Here is a 17,045-nt window from a genome sequence, read left to right as displayed (position 1 = left end):
TTGGCGCGAAATTGTCGACATCGGCATTCGATTTGTTAGTATCGTTTGGTTTGGCTGATGAGTGGTGAGCTGCGCTGGTTGTTCCTCGTCAAGTGTCTTTAATTTTCGTTCAGTACAACTTCCAGGAATTTATTTTGTTTTCAAATGGCGCCAATTAAGCAAAATGGAATGAGTGAATACGAAATGCAACGGGCTAAAAATATGGAAGAAAATCGTCGAATTTTGGAAAGCATTCGTCAAGAACAGGTCTTTTAATGCACTAATTTTGTAACGAATGTTTGTTACTTAAATGTCACCTCTATGATCTTCAAATAGATTTACAAATTTGAAGCTTTACAGCCAGTTAAGCAAAAAGAGAGGAAACCTGCTGAGCCAAGACCTAAAAAAAAACCTAGAGTTGAAACAATAGCAGGCGCAGAAGGTGTTGATGCTGAAACTAACACTAACGGTTTAAGGAAATCTTCAAGAATCTCTGGAAAGGTTGGTGTCTCACAATCCTTATCAAATTTTCAGCATTTTTTATCAAGTTCTATTATTTTCATAAAGACTCCTGAGTTTTCGAGAGGTGTGAAAGATGGAGATTCAGATGATAAAGATTACGAGGAAGATTACGACGATGATGACTCAGATGGAGAGGACGGTGACGGCCGAAAAAGAAAACGCGTGAGAGGACCACAACAGAAGATTGTGGTACCAAAAAATCGTGCCAACTTTTACGGTGCCGTCCCAGGAGTAGAGATTGGGAGAATTTGGGAGATGAGAATGCAATGCTCTGCCGATGGAGTCATGCGACCTCCTGTAGCTGGAATTCATGGAGGTACTTAATCTTCTAACTCAAATTTCCTTTATTAAAAGTTTTAAAGTCCTAAATAGGTCCCGAAGGAGCTTACTCGATTGCCCTTTCTGGTGGCTACGAGGATGATGTCGATCTGGGTGATTGTTTCACTTACACAGGTGAAGGTGGACGAGCACTCAATGGCACCAAAGCTAAACCTAAAAATCTACGCACTGCCCCGCAGAGCAAAGACCAAACGTTAACCAAAGGTAACTTGGCACTCAGCTTAAACATCGAAACAAGGAAACCTGTTCGCGTAATTCGAGGATACAAGTCCAATACTGAATTCACTCCCGAATATGGCTACCGTTATGATGGTAACAACGGATTTACATTTTTTTTTTTTTTTTCATGAAACAGAAATGCCATTAAATCATACCTATCTGTAGGTTTGTATTCCGTGGAGAAGTATTGGTTGTGCGTTGGCAAGTCTGGTTTTAAAGTATACAAATTTGCTCTGCGAAGATGCCCAGATCAAGCTCCTCCGCCATGGGTGACTGATAAGCAAAAGAAAGTACAAGATCCAGTGGCAAATAAAGAAGAAAACGGGTCGGCTGATAAAGAAAATCATGATAACGATCTTAAATCTAGTCCGTCTCCATCAACTTCCACTCCTTCAGAATGAATTTACTCAACAGCTTCCGATCCTTTTTCACCTGTTATGTCCATTTTACTCAAATCGACAAGCATTGATTGCAAAATTCCTGTTTTAATAAGACAAACATCATGTTGGCATTAATAAACGGAAATGTATTTTTAAAGCTAATACCATCAGCGAATGTTTTAGAAGGCAGGTCGTCATCAAGTGCCAGTACGCGGACAAGATCGACAAACTTTGTCTCCATGGCACAAGAGGCCCCTTGTGCTCGCCAATGAATAAACACGTCTCTCAGTCCAGCCATGGCACCTTGACGAACATCTTTGGAGATGTCATTAAAGCGACCCATCAGAGCTGTCAGAACAAAAAATTCGAACATTTAACTCGGTTAATTTCTTTGAAAAAAACTAAAGCCAACATACTTGTCAGTAAAGAGTCCAAATTGGCTGGTCTTCCAGCGAGTAAGCAACGTTGAATTATTCTGATGGCTGCGAGTCGAGTATTGACGGCTTCGTCTTCCACCAAATCCGCAAAGGAGTTGGCTATAGCGTCGACGTTTGATGGAATGATTTCCAGTTTGCGGTGTTGGACAGCTGCATACGCGCATAATGCGGCAGAGGACCGTAAAACTGAAGCAGAACGACCGGGTTTCCATTTGACATTGGCCAGTAACATGGCTTGGAGCTGTGCTGGATCGGTGCACTGAATATGACTCATAGAACCGGTCAACATGTTAAAGCTCTTGAGTTTGATTTCGGGACATTGTGTAGCCGCGATAGTTTGGCAGAGTAAATCAAAAACGAAATTGTCAATCATTTTCATATCTCTGGCCACGAATTGCAAAATCTTCCACGGCGGGGACGTTATCGTCCACTGCGCTGGATCGGATTCCGACGTCAGCAGCGAAGGTAAACGCTGCTGGATCATTGTGTCAATATTCGATAAACCAAGGCGGGAAGCCATTGGCTGCAGCAAACTCAATTTCCTTGAAAGAAAATCTGATTGGTCGGAGCCTTCAAGGGACAAGGTGACGAACAGTAGTTGATTCATCAAATCAACCGGGATTCCCATGTCTTTTTCAACCAATGTTTCCAGGCATTCGAGTAAGGAAATTTCCTAATTTTGGAGATTTTGTCTTAAAGAAATGGTGGTTATTACTAAGATGTTTGTTTCTTACCTTTAAAGAGCTAAATCTGACGGCCAATTGAACGCAAAGCTCTAAAGTACGCGCAGGATAATGGGACTGTACTGCATTGAGGAAACCATGAACAATATGACTGTAAATAGTTAAGCCCGATGCGTTAGTGGCTTCAGGATCTTCCTGTTTTTGGTCGGAAAGCCACGTAAGAGCTTCCAATGCGCAAGTTTCACCAATGAGACGAGCTGCTTTGCATGCCTAAAGTTACACAAGATACGGTACAAGAGTTAATGTTGTCAATCTAAAGCCGTTTTACAAATCACGTGTTACCCAATTGTGAACAGGCGCTTGGTCATCGCCCGACTGAAATATTAGGATTTCCATAACCGTAGATAGTTCTAATTTCCTGTCTGGTATTTCACGTACGAATTGGTAAATGAGTTGAGCTGACTGAATTCTGAGATCGTTATTCCAATTTTCGGTGTCTGCAAGTAATTTAGGAACCAGTTTGCTGAAAGATTTCGCAAATCGACGATGAAATCCTGTGAAGAAACGAAAAATTCAGTTTAGTATTAACATTTCGTGAAACAAAGTTATAGTTGGGTCTGATGAAAGATTAACCTGGTTCATCTGTTAGCACCTTCCAGATCCTTTCAGCTTCGTCGCTGACTTCGTTAAATTCGTTGCATCTCCCCAGCAGAATTAAAGGAAACAACAGGTGGAAATTTTGATCGTCTGGTTCAATTTTAAGTGAAACTTTGCCAATAGTGAGAACCATAGCAAGTTTGACCATCGGGCTGCTCTCAGACCAGAATATTTCAAGTTGAGGTGCAATATTTGGAATAGTCAGGGGTGAATAAATCATCACAGGCTCAAGAGCTTTGACACACTTTACTCGTACTTTCATCGGCTGACTTTTGACATGTTGCATCAGAGGTTCAACAAAAAAATCAGCTTGCAATCTAAAATACTCATTTCTTTCAGACAAGGCTGTGATGATTTCACAGGCTTCTTTGACAACTTCTCCATAGCGATCCCTGACTGCCAGTTTTACCAACTGTGTCAACTTATCCAAGTTTTCAAGGTAGACTGGTTGCACATTTTGGTTGAGTATGGCTGCGTGATTGACTCTGGCCAATGTCAAGCGAACTTCTTCAGAGGGCTCTGCCTCAAAACGATCAACTGAAAAGTTTACTATGGCCTGAAATTGTGCTGTACTAATGCTACCATGGGTAGTGAGCGCAAGTAAAATTATGGAGGCAGATTCTCTCAAATTTTCAACTTTATCACTGAACACAATTTTAATAAGTGGATCAAACAGATCAGACAGCAAATGTTCGTCTAGTTGTCGTTTTTCTGCTCGTTTCTTGAGATCAAGCAAAGCTGCTCGTCTTGTCGATTTGTCTTCACTCTCAAGCTGTTTGTAGACTACATCCTTTTCAATTTCCATCTTCTTCAGGCTAGGAATTTACGCTTGATGATTAGATCAACGACAAGATTTGGATCGTCTTAAACATTGCCAAGATCCAAGAGTTTTCGCACGTGCTTCTCAGTTGGACTGACTTTCAGACGAAAATAACAACATCGCCGTCGCTTAGCAACCCTGCTATTCCCAACCTTTCTCTTCTAAATGGCCGTCAATTAATCGTATTTTATAACGTAAAACAGCGAATTCGATTGAATGTTTAGAACTGGATGTTCACGACTATCTGTTGTCTGAAACAAATTACTATAGGAATATCTGTTTATTCTGACTCAATATCAACATCAAAGAAACAAATGACATTTTAATGCCGCCATTGTGAAATAAAAATTATCATTGCATACCAGCAATTTGCCACTGACGAACATAATAATCAGATGACTGATTTATTGTGTTCTTTTTTTTTTTGTGGACAGTGATTGTTGAACGAGAAACGTTTAGTTGGGTCAGGAAGCAACGCTCTCCACGAATTCTTCTTCCGTTAAATCGCCTTTACTGATGACGACTTTGTCGTTAACAGTCTGTTTGAAACCCTGGCCTGAGATGAAAAACAAACGACAAAAATGGCATTTAGAAACAGAATTGCACAAATATTCCCTGTCAAAGTCAAGACAAATAGCTCAAATGGTTCCTGTGATCTTCCAAAAATCGTAATGGAAGCCAGAAAGAGACAAACAATCCAGAAGCGGGGATGTAAGAGACGTTATTCAAATTCAAATCAAACAGACTGGTAACTCTAAGCGGACAGTACATAAAGTTGATAATGATTATCAGTAGATGATATGGCGATCTGGCAATCGGATGAATTCTGAACATTTATCATCGCGAGGGTTGTGTCGACATTTCATAGTCATTTCAAGTATTGAATCAAGAACATCCATGAAAACGGGTTTTCCATCAAATCCATTTGCCGAGAAGGCAAAAGGTAAGTTTAAGCATTCAATTTTTTTTTTTTTCGATTAACAAGAGCTATAAAAGAAAAAAAAATGAGTTGTCTGACTCATTCACTGCACATTGTGTGGATAACAAAAATAGGCGGCCTATTCTTATGGGTATGACTGCGTGAGGGAAAACTAACCGTTGACGTCCAGTGTTGGTGGCTGGCAACCCCCTTAGCACAAGATTATCGACTTTGATAACACGTGCGCAATGAAAAGCTGTTTGTGATGTCATGCGAATGGCATTTTATGACGTCGTTGAATATCGGGTAGTATCATTTCGTGGTAATTAACTCGCTACGTTTTCTTCTTTTCCGACACAGATTTTTAGTTGATCTTACTGCTGTCGCCTGCAAGGTTGTTACTGGAACACAAACCCAAGAGTTCGAAGAGCAAAAGCAAACCAAAGAATTCGAAATTATCGACCATTATAACTCGAAACTGAGAGAACCTGCTCAATTCACGGCACGACTGGATCAAGAACCTTACAAGTAAATGGATGCTGATCCCATCAGACAGACTGACGATGACGACATTTTCGATTTTGCAATGGCCCTCGTGCAGAATAGAACCATCGAGGAATGCTACGATCTCCTGGATAGAATCACAAGTGAATCTATCAACGCAAGAGACTCTCAGGGTTACACTCGGCTCGAATGGGCCACAGCGTTTTCCAGACGTGATTTTCGCAGCTATTTGATCACGAAAGGAGCCACGCCAACGGGCAATCAATTCCATCGCAACGTACTATTCATCGCGCTCCAGTACGTCAATCAAAACTGGAACGAAACACTGGACGGCTTTTCTCCCGAAACGATTGATTTTAGCGGAGCCAATGCGATGAACGACACGGCCTTGCATTTGGCCTTGTACGGAGCCAAATGGGGTTTTGTAACTGCCATTCTCGATCAACCTGAAAATGACGAGGTCAACACGGTCAATTCTTCGGAGGAAACGCCGCTGCATTTAGCCGCGAAATCCAAATGCGGAATAAGGACATTCGATGAAATAGTACGACGAACGACGAGGGATAAGATCAATGCATTCGACGCATACGGTTACACTGCACTCCACTGGGCAGCAGCTAGCGAACGATCGGCGAAGAAGATTCAATCGCTGTTGGATAAAGGAGCCGATGTCAACGCTCAAGACAAAGGCGACGGAAATACAGCTCTCCATTTGGTGTTAATGAAGAAATCGATAACTGGCGCTGAGCAATTGCTGAAATGCGACAACTTGGACGTGAATGTGAAGGCAACACGCAGGTGGACGGCACTACATCAGGCTGCCGCATGGAGCAATGTTCCAGCTGACTTGTTTAAGAAAATCCTTCAGAAATCTTGCGACGTCAACGCAAAGACAATTTTGGGAAGAACTGCTCTCCACTTGGCACTGCGCAAAAGATCGGCCACTGCCACCGATGAGCTTTTGAGCTGTGGGTACAATCAGAAGGGTCCAGTCGTGAACGTGGACGTTGGCGATGGCCACGGGAAAACGGCTCTGCACTACGCTGCCCAGTGGCCCGACATCCCGCCGCCTCTTTTCAACGCGATTCTAGATAACACAATCGATTTAAACGCCAAAGAGAAAACAAGGGGATTGACGGCTCTTCATTTGGCCATCGACGCTCAATCGGAAACTGCCATTACTCAACTGCTCAAACATGAAAAAGTGGACGTCAACGTCGAGGATAACCAAAAGCGAACAGCGACTCATTTGATGGATTCGTGGCCGGACATGCCACCCGATTTACATTTACTTATGAACATTCGGCTTCAAAAATTGAACGATACTCCCGATCACGAACACTCCATCGGCCAAGACGTGTCTGTTGGTGGGTTTAAATGATTCGCTTTCTTTGCTGCAGTGTGTGTACTGCGATTATGTTTTCTAACGATGGAAAAATGCAAGCTATACGTCTATGTTGTCCAGAGTCATTCAAAATGTGCCACTTAAACAGGATTGTTGCTTAACAAAGAATAAATTGCTTTATCGCAGACACTGACGGCAAATTGCGCAAACAAGACGCGAATAAAGAAGAGGAAGACGATGACGTGGCAAGACAAGAACCTAACGAAAGGAATGAATTGGCAAAATCCGTCAACCAAACGGAATCCCCGAGCAAAACAGTATAACATTTTATACACGTCTCGCAATCACGTGAATGAGTGTCGATTTGTTATGTTCAACTTTGTTCAGATTGCCGTGGAAGAAAACGAATTTCGTCAACTATGCGCTCTCGACCAACTCAACGAACGAAAATCTGAAGCTGGTCCAGAACGTTCACTTAGCCAACTCGTTTCCTTCAGTACATTGGGTTTGATTCCCCTATTCTTAATACCGCTTGCTGCAATCATTTTCGCTACAATGAAATAATAAAAGAGTGTCCAAAATTGCCGAGTCGTGTTAAATACGGATGGATGCAAGTTCAAATTGCAGTAGGGTTTTATCGTTCAACAAACGCATCAATGGAGAACGGGACTCGTAAAAAGAGGATTGAGATTGCCCTAGAGATGCCAAAAGACGTCAGCACGTTACCTACGTTTACACCTGTAGCCTGAATTGCGGATTTTCATTCCTGCGCTTTAAACAATTGAGTTTAATAACGGAAACCTGTTCCCCGAAACGCATCGTGAGGACCCTAAATTAACGATTTTGAGCTGAAAAATTGCGTACCTTGTTTCCTATTGGGTATGTCTTTGTATTGGGTATACCTTTCAACTCCAAAAATAGGTTCGGCACGCTTCATCCCGGGCAGTAAATGCTTGTTACCACATGATGAATGAAACACCATTGAATAGTAACAGCCATTGACGCATTCACTATCACAGAGTTTCAGGATTTATTGGCAAAATTCACCTTTGAAAAATGAATATGAAACCACAGTTTAAAATTTGCATCAAGAATTGATACCTTTGTTGTCGTTAAGTATACAAGTAGTCCAAACATTGCCCATTAAGGGTTAATGACCCAAACACTGCTCAGGAAATGAGCACGAAATTCCAGTGCCAAAACAGCCATTTGTGACTCAGTTCTTTCCATCTGTAATTTAAAAAAAATGAATTTTGAAAACTTGACTTTCTTCAATCCAAACTGATCAATGAATAGGGAAATAATAAAAACGAAAGCTAATTAATCACTAGTGATTTTACAACCAAACAAGTACGACTTTATTTAATATCTTTATACCTCGTGTAATGCGACGTTACTCTCCACCTTGTCGATGCGTAATGGAAAAGTCAGCTCACCTCCACCACAAAACAATCCACTCCTTCTTTCTACAAATGTTAAGATACAACATTCATTTGCGACATTGAAATGCTACTAAAAAAAGAGAAACATTTAGTAAATGTCAACTAAAACGAATTGACAACTGGTTCGGGACAACAGCTGCCCCAATTATTCACAAGAGGGACAACTGAATGTGAAATTCGAGCGTGTCACCCTTATGGCAACCGGTTTTACCAACATTTATTTTTTCTTTTTCAAAAAAAAAAAAAAAAATCTCTACTCTTTCGCCATCTAGCGGTCGATCTTGAACTCGGTTTCCCAAGTGATTTATTCCCTTTATTATTTCCCAAGTGATTTATTCCCTTTATTATGTGCAAAAATACACCTATTCAATCAACAATTCTTTTGAGATTCTCCTTTGCTGGTGCTTTTGAAATAGATACAGTCAATCACGTCATGTTAATGGAACAACTCCGTTTAATTTAATAAAGGCGAGCATGGAATTCCTTTTCCGTGATTGTTTAGCTTTTAAGCGTTTTAAGAATTGACTGTCGACAAAATGCTTCATTGTATTTTAAGTATCATCGCAAATCTTGGGAGGTAGGCCACACCCTGGACAGAATATCTGCGTGCCTATCATATGTACAGTAATCATCATTCACTGAACGCTTGTGCGTTTTACCATAAGCGCCCGTAAAAGCGCACGTCCGACCCGCATATTCTGGTCAAACGTATAAGCTATTTCTTATACATTTATATCGCTTAATAGCTAAAAATATTTTCTATTTATTGGTGAGATTGAAAATTTTCGATTGCTGGTTTTCCCATCAAAGTAAAACCCAGCTATCTTTGAACATGGTGTTTCTTAAATGTTAGCTTATGGAGAAAGGGTGTTTTATTTCTTTAATGTACACAAACAGCTGAACCATTTGCATGCCGTTTGTTGGCATGATGCGTTCATTCCTCTTTAGATGCTAGAAATCGGTACTAACTTATGAAATGAATTCCGAATTAATTTTTGTCGACATAATTTTAAGCGAATGGCGGTGTCCCCCTCGGCATACCCCAGTACCACCCTCTACTTGTACCACAAGCGCGGAACAAAGATTCAGCGGGTGGTACGGGAGTAGCCAGAGACACCGCCATCCAAAATACAGTGTCGACAAAATTAATTCAGATCATAAGTTAGAACCAGGGGATTTCTAGCATCTACAGAAGAATGAAATCGTATCAACCAACAAACGGCAGCAAAGGTCAAGCCGTTGTGTACAATTAAATAAATAAAAACCCTTTCTCCAAAGCAACATGTAAGAAAACCATGTTCAAAGATAGCGGGTTTTACTGACGGAAAAACCAGCAATCAGAAAATTTTTCAATCTCACCGCTAAATAGAAAATTCTAGCTATAAGCGATATAAAGTATAGAAAACTAATGTTAACTAGAATAAGCGGGTGGATCATGCCATTAACAGGGCGCATGGTAAAAGCAAAAGCGTCAAAGAATGATATACTATACATCTATCGTGGAACGTAAATTAAATGAGTCCCAAGTCACGTTGCAATAGAGCGGGAGGAACCAAAGTTTTAAAACCTGTGAATGAATTTTAAAAACCGGTTTTAACGAGTCAATCACGCATCGCATCTTCGAACATGATTTTTGTTCAAATGCGTTAAAAGTTCTATTGCGCTGTCTGGGTTGATTCATAATTGGCAATTACTTCATAGTAAAGTAATATGGTCCTGCCGAATTAACGAAGTTACGTATATTACACATTTTCTCTTAGTACTCGTTGGAATCAGGCGCACTAGGTAAAGTTTCACAGAGTACATCACAGTTTGTCATTAATACTCTTTGGTACCTCTAAAATTCCGTTTGCAACACACGCCACGGTACTGTAAACGGTTTACCAGTCCGAGACGGTGGGCCAGCGCCAGCTGCTATTCGGCCGGTCTATTAACCGCAAATCGCCCAATGACAGAAACAACGAAAATAAAATAGCTACTAAATCTCCTACAGTCCTACTTCTTGCATTAAAGTTTACTGCAAACATATACCCAAGAGTAATGGGGTTAGGGTAACCCAACCTGTTGGCCTCAACTACAAAAGTAGCACAATGCATAGTAAAAATACAAATTATGTACAAGGTTGGATATATTTCAATGGATGACATCAATGACCAAATTTATATTTGAAGGCAAGTGGAAAACATGGCAGGCTCCAGGCAATGATGCTGACTTGGTATTGGAAAGATTCCGATTCATTCTACAAACGAATGATTTCTGTGTCACATTTGTTATTTCCCATCTGTATTTCTCTTGTGTAGAAGAATGCAAAGTTACATTAAAGAAAGGGGGAAATGTTACAGGGAGAGTTTGAAGCATGTTAGACAACATTGTCTCCAACAGACTTTAATATAAAGTAAACGATCCCGATCAGATTTTTGTGGCAAACGTCTCTGTGGATACTGCAGTCGAAGTCCTCGCGTTCCTGAGGCTCGAAAGTGAAAGCGTCGCCCGCAGTACTGCGATGTCGGTCAAGTTGAATCAACATGGTGAAACCTAATGAAAAGGAAAGAACGGTAATAAGAAGATTGTTAACGGTTGTTTTACTTTTAAAATGGAGTCTGCTTTTGTTATGTTTAGCATTGCATTTACGAGAGATAGAAACAGTTGTTACGAAAACCGGTTGTTGGAAGGAACGAGAGCAATTCTTCAACCGTTCCAGATGTTTTGTCTTGAAGTGTCATCCCTAACGAACGCGAAGAAGAACTTCAAGGGGTTTTCTAAGTATAAAAAGGTAAATCATTCTTAAATGAGCCCACCGCAAGTCTAATGAGAAATGTTGTGTGTTGTTATTCTTCTCACGTTATTCTTCTCACTGAATAACCAAGTCCTGAATAAAACACGAGACTGCTATTAGTATTAACTATAATGAAAGCACACTGCGTAACACTTACCAACGTAGCATATGATTCTATCCCATAGATGTTCTGTCCCGTCTGGACATGGAACTACTGACAGAGAATGTTTAAGTACAGCTCACGTTATTCTTCCACTGAATAACCAAGTCCTGAATAAAACACGAGACTGCTATTAGTATTAACTATAATGAAAGCACATTGCGTAACACTTACCAACGTAGCATATGATTCTATCCCATAGATGTTCTGTCCCGTCTGGACATGGAACTACTGACAGAGAATGTTTAAGTACAGCACTGATGGAATTCACTTTCATACCCTTATCAGATGGTGAATTCAATGTCTGAAGGTAAAAATAAGGTGTAAGGCTAACACATAATAATTAATAATGATGAGTAAGAGGTGTTGTACCTGACGCTTCGGCCGACGAAATCACTTAAGATTATGTTGTGCTCGAAATCAGCAGGCTGTTTGAGGGACTAGCAACGCGAGGACTTCGACTGCAACTGCAATAGTGCAATGTCCACAAAGGAATAAATCACTGGAACCGAGTTCAAGATCGACCGCTAGATGACGAAAATAGAGATTTTTTTTTTTTGGAAAAAAAAATAAATGTTGGTAAAACCGGTTGCCATACACCCTGAAAAATCATAAACCATGAAACTGACTTTGAATGTTTACCTTATTTCATCTGAAATGTCAATATGCCGAGCTAGAAGGACTACGACATATCCGGATACGAACCTACTGAGATAAATAGAAAACGGCCATAAAAAAACAAAAACAAAAAAAAACAAAAACACATCGAGTCACCAACAAAAATAAACTATCTATACCAACCGGTAAGTACGATAATCGCACATGCTGATAACCATGAAAACTCGATTCGACTGCGTAACTAAAACGTTTAACCCTAATGGGGAAGAAAAGCTTTGATTTTAAAGCAATGCAATTCACGATGGGCTTTTCTTTTGCTACGAGTTGAGAATTAAGAGTTCAAAATAAACATAATAATTGCCAAAACATGTAACAACAGTCAAACATTTCGTACAGCATTTGTGACGTATTAAAGACACCTGTTGAGAAATCGGTCTTGGTTTTGCGCTTTGTTATCACTTGTACCGATAAATGAGTGTACTTGATCTAGCTCAGATATCACTCGTTGCACAAGTTCCTAAATGTTCGTTGTAGCAGCAGCCATTTTCGACGTCCATCCGCAAACACCTGCCGACGAGAGGAAACAATTCATTAGTGGCACACTTATTTTGTCATAAACACAATCGACATGGCTACCGACCCATCGAGATCGTATGATGGTTCAGCTCCACTAGGACAAGGCGGCTACGGCTCGGTTTTTCTTGGTGAATTCGAGGGCCGTAAAGCGGCTGTAAAAAGAGTCGAAGTGTTTCGTATTGGTAACGACAACGAGGAAAAAGCTCTGAAACAATTAGATCATCCGAATATCGTGAAACTCTTTTACTCTGAAAAAGACAACAATTTCAAGTGAGATTCTTTAATTATGGTTTAGGTTTTAATAACAAGATTTGCTTTTTTTTCTGCAACCGCATTAAAGGTACTTTTATTTGGAACTCTGTGATGCTTCGTTAGACCAAGTGTTTCTACGTCCAGACAACCCTAAAAAATACAAAGGGCCTCCATTGCCACGTTATACTGACGTTTTTCGTCAATTAGCTTTAGGACTGGAACACATCCATTCAAAGAATTTAATTCATCGAGATATTAAACCGGAAAATGTTCTCATTTCCGTCCGTTCTAATGACCAAGTCAATGATATAACAATCAAATGGGCCGATTTTGGACTATCGAAATCCGTAAACGAACGTGGGACGTGCACCCTGAGTGGAGTAAAAGGAACCAAAAATTGGTTCGCCCCTGAGCTGCTAAAATTGCTCCTAGATGGACGAAAAACAATCGAGGCTCGAGGTTCAGTCAAGAGCGATGTGTTTTCTCTGGGTCTTGTCTTCGGTTACCTTTTGCTGGACGGGAAACATCTCTACGGTTCCAATGAATTTCAGATAAAGAAAAACATCATAAAAAAACAAATGCCGATGGACGTGCTAGGTAATTCCCAATTTACTAAAATGGTGGTCTTGTTTTTCTTTTAACGAGGAGTTTATTGTTTCATTGGAAAAAAAAAATTGGAAAAGAAAAACTGAAAGAGTGTTGCGGCGATGAAATACTTGGACTTATGTTAAAAGACGACCCTAATGAAAGAATAACATCGACGAACATCGTCCTTGGGCTAAAACTAATGGAAGATAAGGTATACTTAATTTTAGGAACGTCCAACTCCTTTGATTATTGACAATTTGTTCTATGCAGTTGTCTTCAAAAGTAAGAGAATTAATCCAAAAATCTTCGCCTGACCTAATAGAGAGAATCAAACACTTCAGTCGCCTTGGATTCGATGTCAATGCAAAGGACGAATATGGAAGGAATGCGCTCCATCATTTGTGTGAATACAATTCAAACTCGAATTTAATCGACGCAATTCGACTCTTAATCCAACTGGAAATTGACGTAAATGCAAAGGACTTCAGGGGATGGAATGCGCTCCATTATTTGTGTTGGAAAAATTCAAACTCGAATTTAATCGACGCAATTCAACTCTTAATCCGCAAGGGAATTGATTTCAATGCAAAGAGCGACGATGGACAGAATGCGCTCCATTATTTGTGTGGAAACAATTCAAACTCGAATTTAATCGACGGAATTCGACTCTTAATCCAACTGGGAATTGATGTCAATGCAAAGGACAAATATGGAAGGAATGCGCTCCATCATTTGTGTCGATACAATTCAAACTCGAATTTACTCGACGCAATTCGACTCTTAATCCACCTGGGAATTGATGTCAATGCAAAGGACAACGGTGGATGGAATGCGCTCCATTTATTGTGTCGATTCAATTCAAACTCGAATTTAATCGATGCAATTCAACTCTTAATCCGCGAGGGAATTTATGTCAATGCAAAGGACAAAGGTGGATGGAATGCGCTCCATCATTTGTGTGGATTCCATTCAAACCCGAATTTAATCGACGCAATTCGACTCTTCATCCAACTGGGAATTCCTGTCGTATCCGACGGCAACGATGCGCGCTCTATTTTATGCTGGCATTATGAAATAAAAAACAAGGACGAAATCCTAAAACTACTGGACGAAGCAGCTCTCGGTTCTGGGCAATGCAATGCGCTTAGCCGACGGTGAAATAAAAATAAGGCGATTGTCTCATACTCGAAATCTTTAACCACTAAAATAGTCAAATTTCTCGCTTTCTCGGCTGTTACACACCGACTGATTGACTTTTCCTTTCAAAAATACAAAAATGTGACTGAATCGCCCTGTTGTGAATTCATTATCCCTTTAGCCAAGTTGAATGCAAATCATTCGACCATTTTTAAATTCCTCGAGTGGTGGTGCTGGTAAAATAGAAGAGTTAAAGTGAAGTGAAATCGAGTTGAAAGCACCAAACGTTGCCTTGTTGCAAACCGCATGTGCGTAAAATATAAAATGATAGAATTAACGAACATATCCAGATGAGAAATACAAAGATTCTGTTTTTCGATTTATGCAGTTTTCTTCGTTCACTAAGGGGCAAATAAAAACAACTTTTTCATATGGAGAACCACAAGAAAAATAAAAGAAACAAACAAACAAAATTTAAAATTTTGCAAGGTCATTCAACACTTATCGTTGGTTTAAAACTCAATGCTAATTTACAGACTGATTTTTTTCCACAACACGACAGTGAAACAAAACAAAAATAAAAATTGCCTCAAGTGAAGTGACCGCGGTACGTGACTCACAAAACAACCCTGCCATTTAGTAATTCAAGTTTTAAAATGATTGTTTTATTTTTGATTATATGGGGGTATATAATTACATCCTGCCCTGTAAGGAAATGGAGGTTTAAGGGAGGGAGGCTGCTGCAATCGACATTTTAGAAGTCAATCCGGATCTGGACGAGACTCGAACGTTGCGCAGTGGGAAACGGCATTGCCTAAGGCCTTGCCTGTTGAAGGAGGTTATAAAGGGGTAAGAACTAGAAAGGGTGAGTGTGTGTGTCGAGAATAATTGAATGTTGAGTGTCGATTCTAAGTGTGTCTACTGTGATGCTCTATATGCTGTGTAGTGTACAATAACTGTTTTTTTACACAAACCTCAGTGGTGTTAATACTTACATACTTCCCTTACAGGGCCCGTGGGTGAAACAAAAGGTGAGCGTCGAGTGAGCGTTCACCCACGGTGGTTAGACCTTCGGGATTGATTTGTGTTTTGCAAACGAACAATCCCTTAGTGCTAATATCGTTATGGTGTATAATACGTCGATTTGTGTTCCTATGTCGGCAGTGTTCTTTCTTGGTCCGTGTGTTATATCTACCGCCAATTCAGTACATTATTTTACACTGCCCATGTCTGGCCATTTGTTTTTAGCCAAATTTTGGGCTTCTGAATAATTGATTTTCTGATTTATTAAAAAGCAGACATCTATCGAGAAAATGACAATTTCACTGCCGTGACCTTCAAAAGTTTAGACAAGTCAAATTTTTATTTAAATATTTATATTTAATTATTATTTTTTTATGTTTATTATTTTATATAAATTACTATTATAAATATAAAAATAATTTTTTTTTTTAAATTTTTATTACGTTTTTAGAAGAGCAAAAAATCAATGAAATGAAGAAAATCGTTAGGGAAAAGGGAAGGGTAAGAAAGAAAATCCAAAATGGCTGACCGTTGCTAGCCACTCCACTTGAATCGTCAGCAGTTTTAACGGAGGTTAGGATTGATAAGTTCATTTTTTCTCGTGCTTCCCTTCGATTGTTTGTTCACGTTCTGATTTAATTTCACATTCCATGTGATGCAGTTTCAGAATGACTGAAGACTCGCGAACAGCGCCTTCCAGCCCAAATGAAGTGACCTGCCGTCCAATTTTTCCACAAAGATATTGAAGAGATGTTGCTTCCTCTTTAAACGGAGATAAGAGTTCAGAATTCGATGGATGTTTGTTGGGGCTGTGGAGAGCTTAATTGACTTAACCAACAAGAACACAGATTTCCTGTAAAAACAAGTTAATCGAGATATAAAAGGCATCTAGAAAAATGGAAAATGTCATCATCAAATTTTTTCCTTATTGCATCGAGTGCTATTCAACTTTTCAACTAACAAAATGAATGCAAACAAACCACGAAAAAAAAAGTTGTTTCAACAGGCACACAAATCTAATTGTTCTTGTTTTATCATTTGCATTAGAGTCAGAATTCCAAGGCAGTTCCGGTGGCTTAAAATGTTCAACTGGAAGCGAACGTGTCTCGTCCGGAGTCATTGGAACTCAAAAATATGTAACTATCGTTTAAATTCTTCATGTTGTTCGTGTTGTTTTGAAGGTCTTGCGTAGAAAATTATCTTGGTTGTTGTTCTTTTTCTGTGCAGAATAAATCCAGGAAGAGACTGCTAATGCGATTCGACTGCATGATGAATCACAGCAGCAAGATGTGCGTCTAAATTCCCCTGAAAAACGTGCGACTAGCCATATCCTTTTTGGAACAAGTTTGATTCCTGAACTTGTTCTGTGTCTTTCTCGACGAACTGAATAGAACTCTGTTTTCCTACTTCAACACCTTTTGGAAGTTTCGTTGTGAGTACGTTGAACGGGCAGGTCAGTAATTTTTGCACCAAATTGGTCATTTTGGTTATTGACTCTTGTTTTGATTTTAGATGAACAACCTTCACCAAAGTCTGGTGCTCGTTGAAAGACTGGCAGACACGCTTGGGACGAAGACTTTAGCGATAATCATCGAAGATGTTCTGGAAAGAGACTCGTGAAAGACTTTCGGAGATGTGGAAAGATTAATCTGAAGAAAAACTGGCGACA

The 17,045-nt window shown here is 39.9% G+C and overlaps 4 protein-coding genes across 6 annotated transcripts in view; 3 read left to right on the top strand and 1 right to left on the bottom strand.

The window, feature by feature from the left end:
- Positions 1–16: 16 nt before the first annotated feature.
- On the top strand, positions 17–1,596 carry LOC116920301 (E3 ubiquitin-protein ligase UHRF1). The gene is made up of 5 exons (XM_032926497.2): positions 17–246; positions 316–480; positions 547–817; positions 874–1,152; positions 1,225–1,596. Exons 1-5 carry the CDS (start codon positions 145–147, stop codon positions 1,458–1,460), a joined length of 1,053 nt encoding a protein of 350 aa, XP_032782388.2. The 5' UTR covers positions 17–144; the 3' UTR covers positions 1,461–1,596.
- The window catches only part of LOC116920392, a 35,767-nt gene continuing 19,920 nt past the window's right edge, over positions 1,199–17,045 (bottom strand). Inside the window, exons 13-23 of one of the 3 annotated variants that reach the window (XM_045172088.1) lie at positions 11,984–12,033; positions 11,825–11,890; positions 8,182–8,270; positions 7,906–8,034; positions 7,669–7,851; positions 3,193–4,592; positions 2,902–3,113; positions 2,611–2,829; positions 1,856–2,549; positions 1,605–1,787; positions 1,199–1,539 (exon numbers count right to left, since the gene is read on the bottom strand). In XM_045172088.1, the coding sequence (XP_045028023.1) occupies positions 1,463–1,539; positions 1,605–1,787; positions 1,856–2,549; positions 2,611–2,829; positions 2,902–3,113; positions 3,193–4,021 (2,214 nt within the window). In that variant the 5' untranslated portion in view covers positions 4,022–4,592; positions 7,669–7,851; positions 7,906–8,034; ... (1 more) ...; positions 11,825–11,890; positions 11,984–12,033 and the 3' untranslated portion in view covers positions 1,199–1,462. The remainder of the gene's footprint in view (positions 1,540–1,604; positions 1,788–1,855; positions 2,550–2,610; positions 2,830–2,901; positions 3,114–3,192; positions 4,593–7,668; positions 7,852–7,905; positions 8,035–8,181; positions 8,271–11,824; positions 11,891–11,983; positions 12,034–17,045) is intronic. The other 2 variants (XM_045172087.1, XM_045172090.1) reach the window with 2 other exon arrangements.
- LOC116920482 (serine/threonine-protein phosphatase 6 regulatory ankyrin repeat subunit B-like) lies at positions 5,371–7,388 on the top strand. Its single transcript, XM_045172092.1, has 3 exons — positions 5,371–6,826; positions 6,991–7,121; positions 7,192–7,388. The coding sequence occupies exons 1-3, from the start codon at positions 5,488–5,490 to the stop codon at positions 7,366–7,368; spliced, it is 1,647 nt and encodes a 548-aa protein (XP_045028027.1). The 5' UTR covers positions 5,371–5,487; the 3' UTR covers positions 7,369–7,388.
- Positions 12,082–14,503, top strand: LOC123466483 (sensor for unfolded proteins in the ER ire1-like). The gene is made up of 4 exons (XM_045172091.1): positions 12,082–12,646; positions 12,717–13,225; positions 13,312–13,427; positions 13,487–14,503. Exons 1-4 carry the CDS (start codon positions 12,429–12,431, stop codon positions 14,372–14,374), a joined length of 1,731 nt encoding a protein of 576 aa, XP_045028026.1. The 5' UTR covers positions 12,082–12,428; the 3' UTR covers positions 14,375–14,503.

This window comes from Daphnia magna, linkage group LG4 (genome assembly GCF_020631705.1).
Source record: "Daphnia magna isolate NIES linkage group LG4, ASM2063170v1.1, whole genome shotgun sequence".
NCBI classification, from domain to species: Eukaryota; Metazoa; Arthropoda; class Branchiopoda; order Diplostraca; family Daphniidae; genus Daphnia; species Daphnia magna.
The sequence above is the reverse complement of the archived record's forward strand: the minus strand, read 5'-3'. Positions and strand labels throughout refer to the sequence as shown.